This window comes from Dermacentor albipictus, chromosome 2 (genome assembly GCF_038994185.2).
Source record: "Dermacentor albipictus isolate Rhodes 1998 colony chromosome 2, USDA_Dalb.pri_finalv2, whole genome shotgun sequence".
Taxonomy (NCBI): Eukaryota; Metazoa; Arthropoda; class Arachnida; order Ixodida; family Ixodidae; genus Dermacentor; species Dermacentor albipictus.
The window spans coordinates 208,001,701-208,022,490 of record NC_091822.1 but is presented as its reverse complement, the minus strand read 5'-3'; the positions used below and the strand labels follow the sequence as shown (position 1 = coordinate 208,022,490).

Sequence of the window (20,790 nt, the reverse complement as noted above, 5' to 3'; positions counted from 1 at the left end):
CTGATGTTCAACATAACTCCTTTTCAGAGCGCCCTGCCGTACATGCAAAGTACGGACTGGTGGCTTTCAATCGACTCACAAACATCATTTTCTGTCTTTTCTGGCTTCTCTGTCTCAGCATCGTAAGTTGGCAAACAGCCAGATCAACTTGAGAAATTCTGGAGCTTTGTGTTATTGAAAGGGGCTGTCTACCATTTTTCGAGGACCTTCTATTTCATTGAGCAATAGAACCCCTTCCATTCGAAGTATCTAGACGTGCAGCCGTCTCAGCGAGCAGAAATATCTAAAACGGGATTTTGCAACCGGCGCGGTCTCTTGTTAAAACTGCGTGGGGACGCCAACAACACTGAATAATGGACGCGATGCCAATCGCGGAGGCCATGCATCATGCAATACTCCGTGTGTAGCTTCCGAGATTTTGCTCCCATTCGCGCGTCATTTCAGTGGCGCCTGGCTCCTCCTCGGCACCATGGCGCTCGCACCCGAGGACGCTGTGGCGCACTCGGGCAACGCCGCTTTACTGAAGCGAGAAAAACGGCTCAAGGCTGTTTATTCTCAAATGCGTCTACTGTGCTCCCGCTACGTTCACCTACGGGTACACAGAAGTGGTGCTATGAGAGGGTTCGTCATGACACGCCGCCAACTGGCCCCTTCGATCGACCTCCTCAACTTGGTGTTGGCTATGTTAGCGAAGACAACTCTCAGGAATAAGTGTGCCAGTTTCAGTGGTACTGAAAGTGCGAACACACAACGAATGTTTCAACTAAGGCGCAGCTAGCTTTAAAACGTTCGCCCGCTGCGTTGCCAGACTGGACGGAGCGAGAAGTCCGTGCGGGAAGCGTGAGATGCGCAATTATTTACTCGCTTGTTCGTATATTAGAGTTGCCGCTCAAGCAGGCATTATCATAATTATCAACAGTATGATTGAAATGGTAATTACACCAAATACAAAAGTCCGCGTATGTCTCATCCGCATGCCTCCTTACGGCATGCTTACGTTATTTATTTTAAGAAAATGTATGTATTTATGAATACCTTACAGGCCTCCAAAAAAGCACTGTTTAAGGTAGGATCTACGGTTACATAATCGTAAAACAAGCGTTATACAACAAGGAAAAAATATCAGCGTAACAAAAGCTTTAGTCAGACAACGTAATATCGGGAAAGATCAATAGTCAGTACAACAACTACAACTGATATGAAAACTGAAACGAAAAAGTACGCACCCTACGATACTGTATAGTCTGTCTCACTACCGCCTTGCAAGGCTGCGGAAGCTACACGAATTCACCCGTACGAAGGCCGCCTCGAGATCCGCACCTCGTCGTCTTGCCATCGCGTCGGTACATGCTGCGTGGTGGGTGGTTTGACGAAAAATATGTTTTGACGCCACAAGCTTCGTTTACGCGGATGCAACAGCGGGGCTTTGCTTTACTTGTACGCTTTCCTAGCAGTTACCTGGCAGCCTTATTGGAAAGTAGTAAGGCCCTCATAAATGTTCACCTGCGCCACAGCGTTTGCTCGGCGTCTATACCTGGCCGCTGCTCGCTACCGTCATCACGCGCCATGCTAGAGCGGGGTAGTAGATCAATGATGCCCTGAGCAATTAGGCCTTTATCGCGTTCCGCATCGTCAACGCATCACCAGTGTTGATGGTGCGTCGCCACCTACTAGTAGAAATCAACGCTGTTTTACGGCTTGGCGCCGTGTCTGTATATAGTCCTAGTAGCATGAAGAGAAACAACCTATCTCAATAATTACGACAAAACATACCTAATGCGCTGACCGCAGCTTGAGACGAGGCTTCGTCATGACGGATTTCACCACTTTTTTTCTTGCTGGCAAGGCGGAAAGCCAGTGACACGCGCGAATTCAGATAGAAACCGGTAGTGCGCGCTTAATGACACTGCCATTTCCCTATAGTTTATCACACAGTTAGTGTGACTATTACAGTTACCGGCGGTAACTGCCACAGTAATTCTCGGTACACTGCGGGTATGCGCAAATGCCATGACATGTCACGTATCGCTGTACTGTACACTGTAAGAATGTTCATACCATTAAGGGTGTTTTCTTGTCGCCTTGCTAACACTCTTGCCGTTAGGGCCATAAAAAATTTATAGAGGTCGACAACAGAGCTCTAACTAGAGGCGCAATGACAAAAGACGTAGTTGAAAACTATGTAATCATTCTGACAGCCTTGGGCGAGTTTCACAGGAGAGTTTCATATCCCTCCCTGTGAAATGGCCGTCTCGGTTATTTCTATGCTCCCAAGGCTGTCATAATGATTACAGTCAGATTACAGTCAGAAAACAGTAATATTAAATTGGTTTTGGTTCAATGTGTGTTTCAGGTGCGAACACTATTTCGATGCGATTGCTTCTCGCGTTCCGTGCAGAGCGGCGCTTCGACCGCGTTGTCAAGGGGCTTTTGTTATCGACTGATCGGATAATGAGTGTGACGTAGAAATTAGAATAGCTGTGAAGCCGCTGCTGCTAGCACTCCTTTCATGCCATCATCAAGGTGATGCGCTGTCTCTTCAGGTTTGCGACAGGCAATGCAGTGGCTTTCGATCAGCTTATTTGAGGGCGGTGCTTTACGATGCGGGTGGAAGCGTACTCACGTGGTATTTTTCATACTTCGTGAGGTTTCTTTGCCAGTCGGAAAAAAAAACTGTACGTAATTAGTACGTCGCTGAAAACACAGCAGTTAGATGTCATTTTAGGGCGCCTACAAATGCCTTTTGACACTTTGATAGTTATGATAGTACGTCTCGAGTTCGATAAATAATTAAAATTACCTCAATAAATCTCAGTAACGAGAAAATTACTGGCAGCTACTCCACTGTACTGTAAACAATACGCACTTGGATTTCTTCGAGTAACGCATTCTCTTTTTTTAAATCTTGGTGCATGGTAGTTAATTGTCACACCCTGTATATGTTTATTACGTTTGCATTCAACTGACGACGTTTCCATCCCTAATAAATGTTAGAAATTATTAAAATATTTTTTCATTAATCATTAGCATTTCTTACTGGAAATAGAAGCAATAAACAGACACAGGACATTCACGTCCATTTCACATGCTATTGAGAAAAGTCTCTGCCGAAGGGGTCACTGAAGTCTATAGCTTTTTTTTTTTCATGGTCGAAAAAGCACGCGAAGCAATTTCAAGCGTGGTGAACATGCAGAAACGTTTTCATTCTTTAGGCATAGACTATCGATTCCTTTAGAAAATTTTCAACTGGCTACCATCATCTCTTTCAAAAATATAATAAACTTTGTCTTGTGTATATATTTAAATATATTGTGCATGTGCAGTGTCTTAAAAGTGGAAATTTAAAATAATGTTGAAGTGAGAAATTACGGGTGCGTCAGCCGCCATTAGTGCTTCTAATGCGCGTGTCCTCCTGTTGTCAGTATTTGCAGAAATAAAGCGAAAGTATGAATTAAAAGCCGTGCACGTCCACGCCCACAATTATGCAGTAAGCTATTAGCCTGAGTAAAGTTTCAAGTGAAAAGGTCGACGCAAGTCAAAAAGATCTTCATATGATGTGGGTGACAAAGCACTGGTAACGGCATGTTAGGTGGGTTTGCGGCGGGGGGGAGGGGACACTGTTTTGGACACTGTTAGGAAAGCCGTTCACATCACTGGTGGACAGGCTACTCGGTGAAGGGACTCTGTCAGGGTCTCAAAGAAAGGGGCTAGTCACTCTCCTTTGTGAGGATGAGTCGACAAGCATCGATCTATGAGCATGGCGTCCAACCACACTTCTGAACTGCGATTACAAGCCCATATCAAGGTGTCTGTGCATGCGACTCACTCCAGTACTCAGCACTGTTTTAGGTGCATACTAGGCATGTTGTGTCCAGCGGCGTTCCACTCAGCTTCATGCTTCAACAGTCGGGGACCTTCTGCTGTGGGCAAATGCTAGGAAACTTCCAGGTATCATGTGCTCCTTCAGGTATTATATGCTCTGGTAACGGCACTTTAGGTGTATGTGTGTGTGGGGGGAGGGGGGCGGGCTTCGGCATTGCCCAGGGGGGTGGTGAACCCCCCCCCCCCCCTCCGGAGATCATGAGAGTGGCTTGTTGGGCTAGTTGGTACATGGTTATGCTAGTAGAATGCCGGCAAACTTGAGAGTAGGAAAAATCAAGAGGCAGACATAGACAAAGAGACAGGAAGGTGGCTGGACTAACAACTGAACTTGATGCAGACAATGCAGGTCACAATGCAGCTCGGCCTAGGATACATTACGTCGGATGCTCCTATCTAAATACATGTAGAAGGAGAATTCATTTTTCTCGGCAACCACATCACCTAATTTGATGATGTTTATTGCATTTAAAAGAAAACCTTAAATTCTAGTAATTGTCTGTTTCGAATTTTCGATTTAGGTCGTCAATATTTTATTGAAAAGTGGCAAAAATCGAAACCTTTCTGAAAACGAAACAATGAAGTTTACAACTCTAAATCAGCAATGAAAATTGATATCACAATTCTGTGAATTGCACATAATAGTACATGTACAGCGGAGAAAATTGGTGTTACACATGAGTCTAAAAAATTAAGTATTATGGAAATGCGGCTTTTGCGGAACCCCTGTGCATTACATAACCAATTCACATAAGATACAAATAGACATATCGAATTTGTCCGCTTTGAATGGCGTAATTGATGCCGTTTACAGAACCGCGATATCTATTCTTGATGCAGAGCTATTAATTTGTTAACTTCGTGCTTCTATATTTTTCGAAGTTTCGAATTTATAAAAATATTTTAGACAAAGTTCGGTCCCTAAATCGAACTTCCGCTTCCAACAGATAGTAGAAGTTAACTTTCTCAAATGCAAAAAATTTCATTAAAAAGCGGTTCAGGAGTTATCTCAGAAAAGCGTTTCTGCATTTTACATGTATCTGAATAGGCCGCGTCAAAGTTGGGCCCGAGCTAAAGTTTCCTCTTAAACAATTTGCCTAGGAATCAAATACATGAATAATAACTGCATTGCCATTTCTGGAAACGAATTCTTGAACGCTACGCACTGTCAATACACGTAAAATATGTATTTTTTTATAAAATATTATACAAATGTGTGCCAAAAATTGTGCCCAACATGACTGATGTCAATGCTTCCATGTTTTTTGTCTATTTAGTAAGTAAACAAAATATCACACGAACTTTAGAACTACATCAGTTCGAAACCAGCAGAGCAGTGCATATGCCACTGATATGAAAAATGTAAAGGCCATGAAATGAACAAGTTCAGGACAAATATGTTAATGAAACTTTGTCATTCAATATCCTTGTTTACATTCTTGTACATATGCAACGGCCAGTGAAAAATCTCAATGACGCTGTCATTTGTTCCAATGTATTACGCAGGAGCAGTTGTCACCGGTCGTGTATCGTGAGTAATTGCACTGAAATTATAGTCGCAACAGAGAGCACGTATAAAAAGCAGGAGTTCAGCAAAATATACGAGGGCGAGTCAAATGAAAGTGAGCCAATGCGAATATATGACAAACGGGGTACTTTATTTAAAAGTACCCTCCATGAGCATTTAGACGTTTGTCCCATTGACTAACGAGTCGCGTAATTCCCGTCTCATAAAGCTCCTGGAGTTGTTGCTTCAAAGCGTCTGAAACTGACTTTCACGTCATCGTCCGAGACTAATCTGGTTCCCTTGAGCTGTGTTTTCGGTTACCCCAAAATACGGAAGTCGCAAGGCGACAGGTCTGAGCAGTATGGCGGATGTTGCAGCGTTTCCGCTTGAACTTTGCCAGTTTTGTATTAACCACATCAGCGATGTGGGGACGGGCATTGTCGTGGAACAAGATGACCCCATTCGTCAATTTTTCACGTAGTTTGTTCTTGATTGCGACACGCAGCCGATCCGGCGTTTCACAATATCTGAAATAATTGATAGTCTCTCAAGATTTAGCAAATTCTATTAGTAATGGCCCCTGACTATCACAAAATAGAAGTCAACAGCACCTTTCCGGTAGAAATGACGGCCTTGGGGCTGGTGAATTCGAATGTTTCCATTGTAAGCTTTGCCGTCGTGTTTCAGGCTCGCAGTACTGGCATGATGGTTCGTCTCCGATCCCAATTGCAGACAAGAAATCTTCACCCTTATTGCGATACCGGGTCAGATGAGTAAAGGCAGCGCCGAACTTCTCCGTATTCTGGCGGTGGTTCAAAATCTTCGGCATCCATTGCGCACACAAGAGCCAATAACCGAGGCGTTCATGAATTATGGCGTGAATGGTGACGGTGAACCGAAGCGTGACTGATGTTCACATGCTCTGCCAGTTCATCGATGCTTATCCTCCGTTCTTGTGTTATCAGCTCATCAACCTTTGCACTTTTGTTGGGGGTGATTGCACGATGGCTATGGTCCGGTATTGGATCGTCTTCGCAACTTTTGCGTCTTTTTCAACTGTTTGGTTCGACGGTTCACAGTGGCCAATAAAATGGAATGTTCAACGTACACGGCAGCCATACGGTGACTATTTCTTTTTGGGAAACACCTTCAGCTGTCAAAAACCTCACGGCACCACGCTGCTCAACTTCTGGAGCGTCCATTACGTCATGCAACCATGTTCAACCCAGTGTATGAGCGCAATAAAGAACATTTATACTCACACCGGCGTGTCACTTTTGTAAATGCGAGATGCCTGTGTGCTACGCGTAGGCCTTGCAAATAATGAACAGAACCATAATTGCGCATGGTGGGTAGGCTCACTTTCATTGACTCGCCCTGGTATATTAGAAATGCGAAGATACAATGGAATATACAAATGCGAAGACCCAGCTTGATAAAGGGCAAAAAGCGCCACTGGAAACAAAGTTCACTGCACGTATGCACAAAACCTCGCAACAAGATATCTAAACATACGTATAAGTATCCAATAAATCTACGTGTCTAAGAAAAAGGCACGGTATATATATAATAGGTCAAACTAAAGCCCCTCCATCCGCGCGCCACGGCCGCTCTCTTAAGTACCGCCAACCGCCTTTCCCCCCCCCCCCCCCCACACCAAATCCGGTTCTGACATTTCCGCTTCCGGCGTTTCCGGTTCCGGCATGTCCGGTTTTAGGATTTCCGGTTCCGGCGTTTACGCTTCCCGGAGTTGCGCTGAGAGAATTTCCACTTTGATTGCTGACGATGGTGAGACGCCCGTGCTTAGCAACCGGTGCTAATTTGAGTAGCTCGCTCTAGCCATTCCACCAAGCGTCATTCGTGTGCATCTACGTGCTTGTATGCGTACGCTGCGCCCGCACGCTTTGCCTGTCGTCCCCTTTCTCTGACAAAGTGCGGAGAGCCATGGGCTGGGGCACAACACACGAACATAATTCGCCGTACACATCTGCTCGCGTCACAACACTAACACAATTCGCCGTACACCTTTGCACGCGTTACAACACGCGCGCACGCACCAATTCACTGCACACCTCCGCTCATATCGCACAAGAAAAGCACACTTGTTTTCACCATGTCACTGAATGCCCTCCACGCAAATTTGAACTTGTTATATTTCATAGCTTCACGTCATTGCAGTTCTTCACGCAGTGCACGCACTTGGGACGTTCGTTACCTTCGAACTGCCGAACGAGACAAGTTCAACCTCAGAATCAACAGCATAAACTCTATGCGTCTGCCGTACAAATTGGCGTCGCGAACTCCTTCACTAAAGTCCCTCCATACGTGCTGGCTGGAGGGGATGTATGCTTCAAAACAAGGAGAATTCAAAAGGGGACAAGCTGTTGTATTCCGCTGAAGTAGTAGTTTGCGGTCGCTGTTTTCCAAATGCACGAAAAACGGGAGCGGTCTCCAAGCACCCAGGCACTACATTCCACTACATTCCGTTGTTTCTCGTGGCACAGCCCGTCGCAGGTTGACGCGAAGCAGCGAACACGACCAGATCGCCGATTACAATGGGCGGTGGTTCTTGGATGGAATCGCATCAACAGTTTCAACCGCAGCTGGTGCAATTAAAGCCTGTCCGTAGACGCGAAAGTAAACAACGCTAAAAGCATAGCGTCACTTCCACTCGGAACAGGAAGCTGAAGCTACGTAAGTTCCGCTTGACGCCGGAAGCTGAGGGGGTGAGTGGGAGAGGAGCGTGGAGGGGGAGGGTAGGTTGGCGGTACTTAGCCTGGTCCAACGTTACTAGTCTAGTAACGTTGGTAGCGTGTTTGTGCGGGGGTCATGCGTTTTGAGAAAAAGGCAAGGGGCTACCACCAACCGTTTACTTTTTGTTGCAGTACCGCTCCGACCGCAGAGCTGGAGGCATCCGTCATGAGCGACAATGGATAGTTGGGGTTGGGATGAGCTAGAAGTGTAGCATCGGCCAAAGCGTGCTTGACAGAATTGAAAGCTTCATCTGTTGTGCTGTCCCAGGGCAGTGCAGTTGACGATTGTTTGCCGCAGAGCAAACGCTCGAAGGGTTCCAGCAGCATCGCACAGTTCCTAATGAATCGGCGGTAAAAGTTTACCAGGCCTAGAAACTGGGGCAGCTTAGTGATTGAAGCTGGCTTGGGGAACTCCATGATGGCTTGCACTTTGTGAGGAAGAGGGCGGATGCCGTTGTTATCCAAGCGATGGCCGAGAAAATCAAGTGATGGTACTCCGAACTCGCTCTTAGCAGTGTTGACGACGATACCATTTGCTGATAGGCGCTCAAAAAGCTGATGGAGATGTTGGAGGTGCTCTTCGTGGGATGAGCTTGCCACAAGCAAGTCGTCAACGTAGGCGAAAACGAACGGCAGACCACGTGTGACTGTGTCGATGAAGCGCTGTGATGTCTGTGCGGCATTTCGGAGACCGAAAGGCATTCTCAAAAACTCGAAGAGGCCAAATGGGGTAGTAATCGCTGTTTTTGGAATGTCTTCTTGTGCGACAGGAATTTGGTGAAAGGCTCGCACCAGGTCAATTTTGGAAAACACTGTAGTGCCATCCAGTGCCGACGTGAAATCTTGGATGTTAGGCAGTGGGTACCGATCCGGGATGGTTTTTGCGTTCAGGGATCGGTAGTCACCACACGGCCTCCAGTCACCTGATTTCTTGGGGACCAAATGGAGCCGGGACGCCCAGCTGCTGGACGATGGTCGTACGATTCCAAGTTCTAACATGTGTTCGAACTCTGCTTTGGCAATTTTGAGTTTGTCCGGGGCGAGTCGTCGTGGGCGAGCAAATACAGGTGGACCAGTTGTTATGATGTGATGACGTACATCATGTTGTACGGGCTTTGTCCAGTCTGGTGGTCGCGTGAGGTTGGGGAACTGTTGAAGGAGGCAAGCAAAAGGATCACCAGCAATTGTTGTGGTTGGGGCGACTATAGGCGAGTCAGTGGAAACGACGCCATGAACAGACAGCAACGTAGCAGTGTCCAGCAGGCGTTGGCGTTTCACATCGACGAGCAGTCCATGGTGGTCTAGGAAATCAGCGCCAATAAGAGCACGGCGAACATCAGCGACGAGGAAAACCCAACGGAACACGCGGCGCAGGCCAAGATTCAGGGTGAGGGACCGCGACTTATAAACAGGTACGTTGACAGCTTGAAGATAGGAGGTCGGCGGTGTAGTTCGGTCGGAACGTTGTGCGGGAATAATGCTGACCTCCGCCCCGGTGTCCACCAGGTATTGCTGGCCTGTGGTTCTGTCCATGACATGAAATAGGCGACTTTTGCTTTGGCCCTGACCGGTTGTCGCCATTAAAGGTCGGCCGGCTGGTTTCCCTGCCATGCACAAGGACGGAGGCAGTGGCGCGCCTCCTGCCCGAAGCGGCGGTGATAAAAGCATACCCGTGGTGGCGTTTGAGACCGGGAGCGTTCTTCTCTTGGACGCCGTGATCTACTCGAGCTGCGGTACCTTCCGTGACGGGGTGAAGTGCGATGACGCTCCGCAGCACAAACTAATAGTTCAAGGCGATTGCAGAGCACGTCGATGGGAGAATCGGTGGAGGATGATGTTTGCGGCGCTAAACTCGCAGTGGTGCTTGATGACGTTACGTTGCACACCGCTGGCGTCACCACCTCCATAACTTTGTCCGCCGAGCTGGCCAGGCTGTTGAGGTCCATCACCGTGGCTGTAGCGAGTACCATCTGAACGTTTATTGGAAGGCGCTGCATGAACAGTTCCCGCAGGAGGCGGTCATCGCTTACTGCTGTGTTGTCGCTCATGAGCTGTTGCATGCGGGCTCGATGCGATGTTGTTGTGCGCTCGAGAAGTGCAGCCTTAAGATCGCTGTAGGGAGTGGCGGGAGGCGGTCCAGAAAGCAGGTCGGCAACTTCTTCTGCAGCAGTAGGCGACAGTGCCGAAACAACTAGGTGGTACTTGCGTTGTTCCGTGCGAACGCCAGAGAGAATAAATTGCGATTCCGCTTGCAGAAACCAAACTGCAGGGTTGCGATCCCAGTATGGTGGGAGTCGGATGGAAACCGCGGAGACGTCTTGTTGCTCGGTCGTGCCCGTAGGTTCAGGGTCTGGTTGCATCTCGTTGCTGTGCATGGCTCCACAATAACTTCGGCAGTGCCGCGAAGAAAACTACGGGTCACCACTTTGTAGAGCCGTGGTAAACGAGACGGACACACGTCTTTTCGGTAACAAGGTCTAGTTTATTCTAGTCTAGTTTATTCTAGTTTAAAATAGAGAATTGAGCGGGCGCGCGCAGAGCGCCGGAAGTGGCGAGGGCTTTAGAGAGCGAGAGGAGAAAAGAGGGGAAAAGAGCATAGAGAAGTGCGGTGCGCGGACCTAGTGCGAAAGGAAAGCAGTAAACAAAGTAATAAGAAAAGGGAGCTCGCGCACGACGTTCGGCACAGTGAGCCGGATCATGTGTCCGTGTGCCTGGTGTCCAACACTCGCGAAGGTCCGCTTACGGGAGGCCCGCGGGATGCCCCGCGGCGTTGTTTATGGCTGCGGGGGTGGTGCGCAGCTCCATCGCCGCGCCGCTACAATGCCTTCGGAGGGCGACATTAAGAGAACGTGCCGAATTTTGCGCTCTGAAGCATTTCGACAGGTACGCTTCTACACTGACTGCTTGCAGGTTGTGAACCAGAACGAGCTGCATTTCCACAGTGCTCAGAAGAAGTTCCTTCAAGATTTGCGAATGGCGTCTCAGACAGCAGACTTCCTGTGGGGCAGCTTGGTGCTTCGACTACCTAGGAGAGGACGTAGGAATCCGGGGCAAGGCCAAGAGGTAACAACATTCGGGGATGCCTCAATTCCGAACAATGTTGCCGATCTACTCAAGCTTGGTCCTAAATTTTGTGAACACCCTTCTCTGGACAAGACGGAACTGCTCAGCCTCGTCAGGACAGCTGCCGGTAGAGCAAGAACAGATGAAGCTGACAGATGCATCAGAGAAGGTGTTGACTGCCTGCCCCAGTAGGTCAAAAAAGGCAACACAGTTTGGCTCCGCACAGCAGTGACCGTCCTTCGAAATGCGGGGCTCAAAGCTGCTCCTATCCGACAAAGAAGGCGGTTTTGTCGTGATGCCTGGTGGCTTGTACAAGAGCAAAGCAGATTCGGCCATTCTAGGCAACTTCAAGGAAGTGCATGGAGTGGCTCCTGTGAAGGTCAAAACAAAGGCTGTTCAGCTCTGCGAAAAAGCCGGACTCTCCAAGCTGGCCTCCTCCATAAAGGCCTGCAAGGAAACCAGTCTTTCTGTGTTTTTCAGTGCCAAGACGCACAAAGAACTGTGCCCGTTTCGGGCCATTGTTTCTGAGCGTGGAACCTGGCAACGACAATTGGGAGTGTTCCTGCAAAGGTTTTTGTGCCTCCTCGACATTGATGACCCCTTCCTCATAAAGACGCCAGGTACTGTCTCCACCTTCCTCCGTGAGGAATGTCCAAAGGCTGTCCGAGCCTTTTCCGTGGACATCAAGGACTTGTATTACTCCTTGCCTCAAGAAGATGTATGCAGTGAAGTCGGCCATTGCATTGACAAATATGGTGTTCTTAGGTTTCAGAATGCATGTGGTATCAACGTCGACAAGTTTTTAGAGCTTTTAAGGTTTTATATGCTTTCCATTTTCGTTTCAATGGAGGATAAGCTTTTTATACAGAAGAAAGGTGTGTGCATCGGTTCATGTAAAGCCCCTGTTCTTAGTGACATATTATTAGCCAGCTATGACCGCAATCTTGTAACTAAGCTCAGCCAGACAAGCACTGTAAAAGTGACTTTCTAATTTTTTACAATACTAACGCCACTGACGCGCAGCCTGCTGCTGCTCGAGCACGCGAGATTGAGCCGCGTTTGCTGGCTTACCCTCGCAACGCACATACAACACACGGCGCCCTTGTACGGAGCCTCACGGCGACGTGGACGGCAGAAATGCGGCGGCAATGTCCACATAATATCTATTGCAATAAAACGATTTCTCATTTCCAAAATATAGCTGGGAAAATCCGAGCTTCCTCCTAACGTCCTCGAGAACGGAGCAAGATCAACACGAAACGGCACGGCCTGAACACACGTGCTTGTTCGGAGCAAGCCTTGGCAAGTCAAAACGTCGATGCTGTATGGTCACACGAATTGCACGGTTGCATATTAATGACCGTAATTTAGCCGACTAGGGTGAGGATATGAGCTTATTGATACACCTTAGTGGTTGAGTGCGTAGAGGCACGAGGACAAAAGAAGGCACATTGGACGAACAGGTGCTAGTAACCAGAATTATATGTAATTCCTTCGCCGAGCCCATTAAACCTGCCTTCATATAATAACTTCGAATAAAGACACATCACAGAGACCTCGCCTCCCATTAGAAAGGAATCATTAAAGCAGTTTAAGGCTGTTCCCGTGTCACGTACGAGCATGGCAAGCCGATGCCTGGCCATAAATATTAACAGCTAGTAGGAGAAATTTTTAGTGGCTTGTTGGAGGCATTGAGCGTTCCCTTCACACAAACCCCATTGCGAAGTTAAATTCTACGGATGTTACCATTTACGCTTCTAACAAATATCACATATAAAGAAGTTATTTTCGACTGACCCGCCACGGTAACCTAGTGGCTATGGCTATGGCTGAGCACGAGGCCCCATTCTGGTGGCAGCAGAGTGCAAGAACTTTCGTGCACCGAGAATTCACGTTAAAGGGACAGCGGGGGACCCCGTGGTGTAGCTCGGCGTGGGCGAAGGAGCCAACTCTGTTTACGGGCAGAAAATGCCAAGAGCCCTCAGCAGGCCCTTACCCGTCCACACCTTGATGATGGTTACAGCCCAGGGCGCTGCTAAGACTTACTTAGTACGGAGCCTCACCACCACTCCTGCGTTCCACCACTGTGTCGTTACTTCACAGATTGTCCGTGAGTGCCTAGCAGTGCGGTTGTAAACGCAATGCAAAATGTAGGAGAGGGGGCCCTCTTTCACTGCTAGCGAACTGGCCGCGGCTCTCGCGTTCCGACACACCCACGTCGTTCCTTGCGTACACGGACCCCATCCCTCATTGTTTCACCCCTAGAGTCACAAGTAGGCGACTACCATTTGGTTCTCAAGGATGAGGAAACAAAGTGAGAGCGAGAGCCCGCTCGAGGGAGCCCGTCCCATCTGAGAAAGCACAACTGGTAACTGCCCTCAGTCACTGCTCAACGTAGTAAATGACACATACAGGCCCTAACACTGAATCAGTTCAGATTGATAAAGGATTCCTATACCTTAGTTGACTGCACGGTAATAGGTTGAAGACGGGGCAAAGTTTCACTTTTGAAATTCGCGCCGACTCAACAGGGCCGGTACGTCAGGGTGAGTTATCTATTGCAAATTATTTTTTTGCATTTCGGTCATCGTGGTTCACTATAAGTTCTTGAAACTTCCCAAATTCAGTATTTGGCTCCTTCAGAATACAACGTGGTTAATTTTTCTGACAAAAAATTTAACTGCGCCCGAGCCGACGGCGTTCATGATGTGACGGCTAGCTAATGCGGGAAGGCGCCGTTGCCACGCGTATTTCAAACTGCGGTCGCGGCATTTTCTTGGTATCGCGGTAGGGTAACTCACCAACGCAATACCTTTTTGCTCTTTAGCGTCCCTTGCCCTATGGGTAGTCAGACTTAATCCGGAGCACCCCAGCATACGGCGTGCCTCGTGAACACCCTGGAATTTGTAGATACTGCAATCCAAGTGACCGATCCAGCTTCCGCACAGCGAGCATTCTATAAGCAAGACAGCCTCAACCACGGAGCGCGGTAGCGACACTGAGAGGCACGCGTCCGCCCGGCAACCGTTGAACGTAGTACAGTGACTATCACAAAGCGGCACGACTGACCATTTCGATAAAACAGTGTCGTGACCATCAGCTTGACCATGAAGGCACAGGACGAGGCAATTAAGATGTACACAGTGAAAGATAAGGAGGGCATCAGCAATCTCGATGATATAGTAAAAGCAGCAGAAGAGTTATGTACTGACCTGACGTAGTAGTTCTGCGGAAACCCGCAAGGTGGAGAGAAGTAGTTAATAAAGGAAAAATCAGACACCCACCCGTTTCGTAGCAATTGCTACAAAGGCAACCCATACGGGTTCCTCGAAAGAAAAGCCTCAGAGTTTAAGAAAAATTCGTCCTGGTGCGGGACTCGAATCCGGGACCACCGCCTTTCCAGGGCAGCCGCTCTACCATATGAGCTAACCAGGCGGCTATAGATGGCAGGGCGAAGTTTAATTTGTCGACAACACACGAAGCAAAGGCAAGTGTGTGACGTAGGAGTAGCTAGACATTCTTCCAGCAGAGAGCTGGAAGAATGTCAACATTCTTCCAGCTCTCTGGTATACTTGAAGTCGGGAGGTATTACGTATGAAGGGCTGCAAGCTTTTCAATCATATCTCCTCGATGTTTGAATAAATCCACTGTTATTTCATCTTCTCCTGCCGCATTTCCCCGGGACGTGTCTTGCAAGGCCCATCTGTTATAATTTCATAACTTGATAATATGAAAGTATAACTTAATATATCATCGCCACTTATATAAAAAGCCTTTGCATCCCGTTCATCACTACTTACATTGAAGGTAGCGTGGCTGCTCTGGGTAAACCTAATCGAATAGTTATGCGCCTATAAGCTTGTTTTCATTATTGTTTAAAATGTCCCTCAGGATAATTTCCAATAGAATCAGGGAAATACTTCAACCAACCAAGCGAACAGGCTGGCTTCAGAAAGGGATATTCTACAATAGAACACATCGATGTCATCAATCAGGTAATTGAGAAATCTAAGGAGTACAATCAACCTATCTATATGGCTTTCTTAGATTATTAAAAAACACTTCATTTAGGAGATATACCACCAGTCATAGAGGCATTACGTAATCAAGGAGTACAGGAGGCATACGTGGATATCTTGGAAAATATCTACAAAGATTCCACAGCTACACTGGTTCTCCCCTGAAAAAGTAGAAAATTGCCTAACAAGAAACGGGTCAGGCAAAGAGCCACAACTTGCAATGCTACTCACTGCATGCTTAAAAAATTATTAATTAAGTTATGGGATTTTCCGTACCAAAACCACTTTCTGATTGTGAGGCACGCCGTAGTGGAGCACTCCGGAAATTTCCACCACCTGGGGTTCTTTAACGCGCACCTAAATCTAGGTACACAAGTGTTTTCGCATTTCGCCCCCATCGATATGCTGCCGTGGCCGGGATTCGATCCCGCGACCTCGTGCTCAGCAGCCGAACGCCATAGCCACTGAGCAACCACGGCGGGTACTGCACGCTGTGAGGATTGGAAGGTCAATCCCACCGCTCGTAACCAGTTGTCAAGATTGGAGTCGGGCATGTATCAGATGGTAGCTGGCCCATGCCGTCGTCCAACTTATCCACGATGAGGACGTTGTTGAAGGGAAGGACTGCTTCTCATCGAGAACGAGGAATATGGGTTTATTTACAGTATCTACATAAGGACATTGCAGTTCATCAGTCTAGCATGACTGCGAGAGAAAGTACACTGAGCAGCCGCACAACAGCGGTTTATAAACACTCGGTCCTCCCTCGATCCCTAGGTGAGGAAAAGGTTCGACCAGTTATCGTAGACGAGCCGCCTCTTTGCGGGAGGGCTTACACACACACTTCCGCACAAGTTCACGGTCCCCAACCGAGGTCAGACGGTCTTCGCAGAACTCGGGGCTTACGTCAGGAAGGGTGCGTGGGACGGAGCCTCCAACCACGTTCCCTCGCGAACTCCCTTGCTCACAGCAGACCGGGTCGGCGGTGGCGTGTTCCGTCACAAAGCCTGGTTCGTCGAACTCATCTCGGCTCCTGCGACGGAGAGTCGAGGACGCGGCGTAATGTTCCCTGCACACAGTAGACTTAGTGACGCCGTGTGGCTAGAGGGTTGCGGTGGCTTTCCAGGAAAAGTCGACGCCGCTCTCGCACCTGGCTGGCGAAACTTGCACCTCAGCTGGCCGTTCTTAACAGCGCTTAGAAGTATCCAAACTATTAGACTTGGAAGCTTAGGAGTGAGGATAAATGGTGAATATACCAGCAAGCTTCGATTTGCAGATGACATTGTCCGGTCCACCAACATGTGTAGATGAATTGCAACAAATGATTGAGGACCCTAAACGACAAAGTGCTAGAATGGGGTTGAAAGTTAATAGCAGAAGAAAAATGTAATGTTCTATAGCCTGGCAATGAAACAAAAGTTCGTGACCGCCAGTCAGCGTGTGGAATTCTTTACAGGAGTACGTTTGCTTGAGTCAAGTACACATAAGGGACCTGGACCATGCGAAAGAAATTTACAGAAGAATAAAAATGGGGTGAAGTGCATACGGCAGGCATTACCGAATCCTGACTATAGGAGCTCACCACTGTCGTTGAAAAAGAAAGTGTACAATCATTCTATTCTACCGGTGCCAACATATGGGGCAGAAACTTGGATGTTAATAAGCAAGCTCTAGAACTAGTTAAGGACCGCGCAAATAGCGATGTAACTAGACATGTTAGGCGTAACGTTATGAAACAGCAAGTGTGAATCAGAGAGTAAACGGGGATTCTAGTTGAGATTAAGAGCAAAAAATGGCTGTGGCTTAGGTAAGGTTAAGCCCAGGATGCGAAGCATACTAGCCTTTATTTTAGTTGTTGAACCACTGTTTAGCCTGGTGAACTGCTGTTGCTTGGCTATATTTGGTTCGGCTAGACGAAGAAACAACTCATGCATTACTGCTTCGTCTTCAAGAGTGGAACGCGACAGCGTTCCCGTCGACCCGCCAAGGGGTGTAAGACAATGGGCTACAGGGCAGCGACTACGCGCCGCGCGTTGGACGCGGTGAGCGTCGAGCAAAGCAGCGGTCGGCGCGGCAACGAAATGTGCGCCTGAGCAAGAGACGCACGCTTAGACACACCTCGTTTCTAAGGCAACACCGCATTCACTAGAGGCGCTTTTGTACCGCTTTGAAGCATCGTACTCGTGGCTCAGTGGTAGCGTCTCCGTCCCACACTCCGGAGACCGTGGTTCGATTCCCACCCAGCCCGTCTTGCAAGAGTTGAGCCAAAGCCACTTCTCCTCTGTCGTGACGTCACGGTGTCACGTGGTTTCATGGCGACACCGCCGCGCCTGAGGAGCTGGGTTGAGCTCTCGTAATGTGCTTCGCATAAAAAATGGAACTGGGCAGGCCATGTAATGGATAACTGGTGGACCGTTAAATTTGCAGAATGGGTTCCAATGGAAGGGAAGCGCAGTCTAGGACGGCAGAGAATTAGGTGGGGTGATGAAATTAGGAAAATTGCAGGCGCAGGTTGGAATCAGCTAGAGCAAGACAGGAGTAATTGGAGATCGTTGGGAGGGGCCTTCGTCCTTCAGTGGACATAGAAATAGGCTCGTGATGATTGAAAGAGTTGGGGCCTGTTGGTGCATGCTTGGCGCAGCAAGTCAACGCGCACGCACGCCCGCACACACACACGCACACACGCACGCACACACGCACACACACCTCAAAAGAAACAGACGGGGGACAAGCTTCCCCTGCTGTTTATTCTACAACATTGTCACCAAAACGTGCTATGCGCATGTATCGCGTGCATTAATTACAAAAAAAAAGGGGGGGGGGGGGGGGTAATCGCATCAATTTCGCACGCAAGGAAAGACAAGGATGACTGATTCTTTTTTACTGTTCCTCGAGGCGTGTGTTACCCGTGCGCACCAGAACATTTGCTTCCGTGTATTTTTATTAACGTAGCGGCACATGCACATACCAGGCATTTCGTCATGAAGTTATGGAATAAACAGTTCGGAGTAACGCTTGTCCCCTGTCAGTTTCTATTCTTTTGTTGCACGTGTTTGCTTGCACTGATGCTTACTATGTCAAGAGTCAGCCAGTGCTGATCGCTACTGAGAACACCGTCTCTGGTATTTGTCGCTGATGAGAGACTGGTCCGTTTGCAGCACGACACGTACTCGGTGCGTTCGCAAATGCGCCTCCGTCGCCTAAGGTCTGCCCCCGCGGGTCCTCTCCAGTTGATTCACGGCTATCTCGAGCAAGAGTCCCACGGTCAAGCCACCCAGCCGCCCCTATGTAGCAACACCGTAGTCCACCCGTGGCGCGAACTGCAAGCTCGGTCTCCCGCCATAGTTGGCGGCCGCGTTCCGGCCAACACTGCCGCCGCCATGCGGGGAGTGCGAGCGCTTCCGGGAACAAAGCAGGCTCGTGCAATTCATCCCGGTCGATACGAGACGGCAACATCGACGTCGATACCCCGCCACAGTCCTTGCACTGCAAGAAACCGGGGCTGTGGTTTAGCTCTCGGGCTATAACGCTTTTCAGCGAGACCCGTCCACCTGTCTCCTAGTCAATAAAGGCTACACAGCGCAGGAGGTTGATCTCGACCTAAATCTGGAATATTCGCACGTGATGGTTTCTGTCCTCCGAACAGATAGCCCCGTACACATACTTAATATATACTGCCCCACGAAACTAAAAAAACGTTACTTTTTCTAACATCTTTAGCGCAGCGCTAAGGATCGAGGGTTTCGATCCCCTGATGTTAGTGGGCGATTGTAACTCCCCCTGTTCTATGTGGGACTATCGCAAGGAAGAGCCGCGTGGTCGTAAGTTGGCGGGACTTATATCTACGCTGGGCATCACTCTTCTAACCGACCCGGTCCACCCAACACGTGTAGGGAATTCTGTCACTCGGGACACCTACCCCGACCTTACCCTCACGAAACACATCCAACACTCAGACTGGATCAACAACGAGGAGGCACGCACTCGGTAGCGACCACTGCTTACTGAACACTATCATTTACACTCGACCCATACATCGCCCCCTTGCACAAGCCAAACTCCCCGACTGGAATGCTTTCCGCCAGGCCCTCCCAGTAACTTCTCTCTTGGAACAAGGCTACTCCACTTGGGCGCACGGGCTCATGCAAACACTCCGTTCACACGAAAAGCAGATACAGCTTACGGAACGTGCACCGGACGTGGATAACCACCTGACGCACCTCTGGGAAGCTCGCCGCAGCTTAACCAAACGATGGCGGCGGCATAAGCACAATCGTAAACTCCGCGCTCGTATCTCTGACCTTACTCAGCAAGCAGCCGAGTACGCTGCCCAGCTAGCCGACACTACCTGGGCAGATAGATGTAACAGCGCAGCAAAACAGATGTCGAGCCGCAACACTTGGCGGCTCTTCAGGAGTCTCATAGACCCTACACAAACACGATCGGAAACCAAGAAACACCTCACTCGCGCACTACACAACTTTCAAGGAAACACGGAGCAGCTAGCGAACGCTTTGCGCTCACAATACCTCAATCAGGATCGAGACCCACGAGGGATGGATTATTCGTATGCAGGCTGCGATAATCCGGAAATGGATCAGCCTTTCCAGCTTCACGACCTTCGCGCGGCTCTTGCACGAATGCGCAGGGGGACGGCGCCTGGAAGGGATAAGGTAACAATCAAACTATTCGCAAACCTTCCAGGTCGGGCGTACGAAACCCTACTAGAATACATCAACGCCATTAGGACGGGGGACACTTCGTTGCCAGCCGATTGGAAGACATCGTTGGTAACCTTTATCCCGAAGGCAGGGAAATCGGTAAACATAGACAACCTCCGGCCCATCTCCCTCACTTCGTGTGTAGGGAAACTCGTGGAAACGATGGTCCGTGACCGCCTCTCGGAATATCTCGAGAGCAAGGACACCTTCGCCGACAGCATGTTCGGCTTCCGACCTCATAAGTCGCCACAAGACATCCTTTTACAGCTTCATCACGAGATCCTCGAACCCACAGAATACTCACATAACGACAAGATAGTTCTGGCACTCGATCTCAAGGGTGCCTTTGATAATGTTAAGCACGCCGCCATACTAAAGCACCTTAGCGAGACCAACTGCGGCGCTCGTACATTCAACTATATCAAACATTTCTTAACGGACCGCTTGGCCTATATACGCCTACAAGAGACCGAGTACGGCCAATTTGTGATGGGAACACGGGGCACACCACAAGGCGCTGTGTTGTCCCCGCTTCTTTTTAAAATTGCCATGGCACACCTCCCGGCACAGCTGGCGGGTGTCGATGGTGTTCAGCATGCGCTGTACGCCGACAACGGGCCACAACGGGAAACATAGGAGAGATGGAGGAATGCCTGCAAGCAGCGGCGAGCATAGTAGACCACTATGCCACGTACTGCGGCCTCCAATGCTCCCCGTGCAAGTCTCAATTTGTGCATATTCGAACTTCCCCGAAATGCAAAATCTCATTGCTTAAAAGATATTGCGCGACATAAATAACGACACGGACGTGAGAGAAGACGACACACCAAGCGCAAACTTTCAACTAA

The 20,790-nt window shown here is 48.8% G+C and overlaps 1 protein-coding gene across 1 annotated transcript in view; it reads left to right on the top strand.

Moving 5' to 3' along the window:
- LOC139056417 (uncharacterized) overlaps positions 1–20,790 on the top strand; it is a 96,220-nt gene that overhangs the window by 26,544 nt on the left and 48,886 nt on the right. Inside the window, exon 4 of the mRNA XM_070534634.1 lies at positions 28–122. Within this exon, the coding sequence (XP_070390735.1) occupies positions 28–122 (95 nt within the window). The remainder of the gene's footprint in view (positions 1–27; positions 123–20,790) is intronic.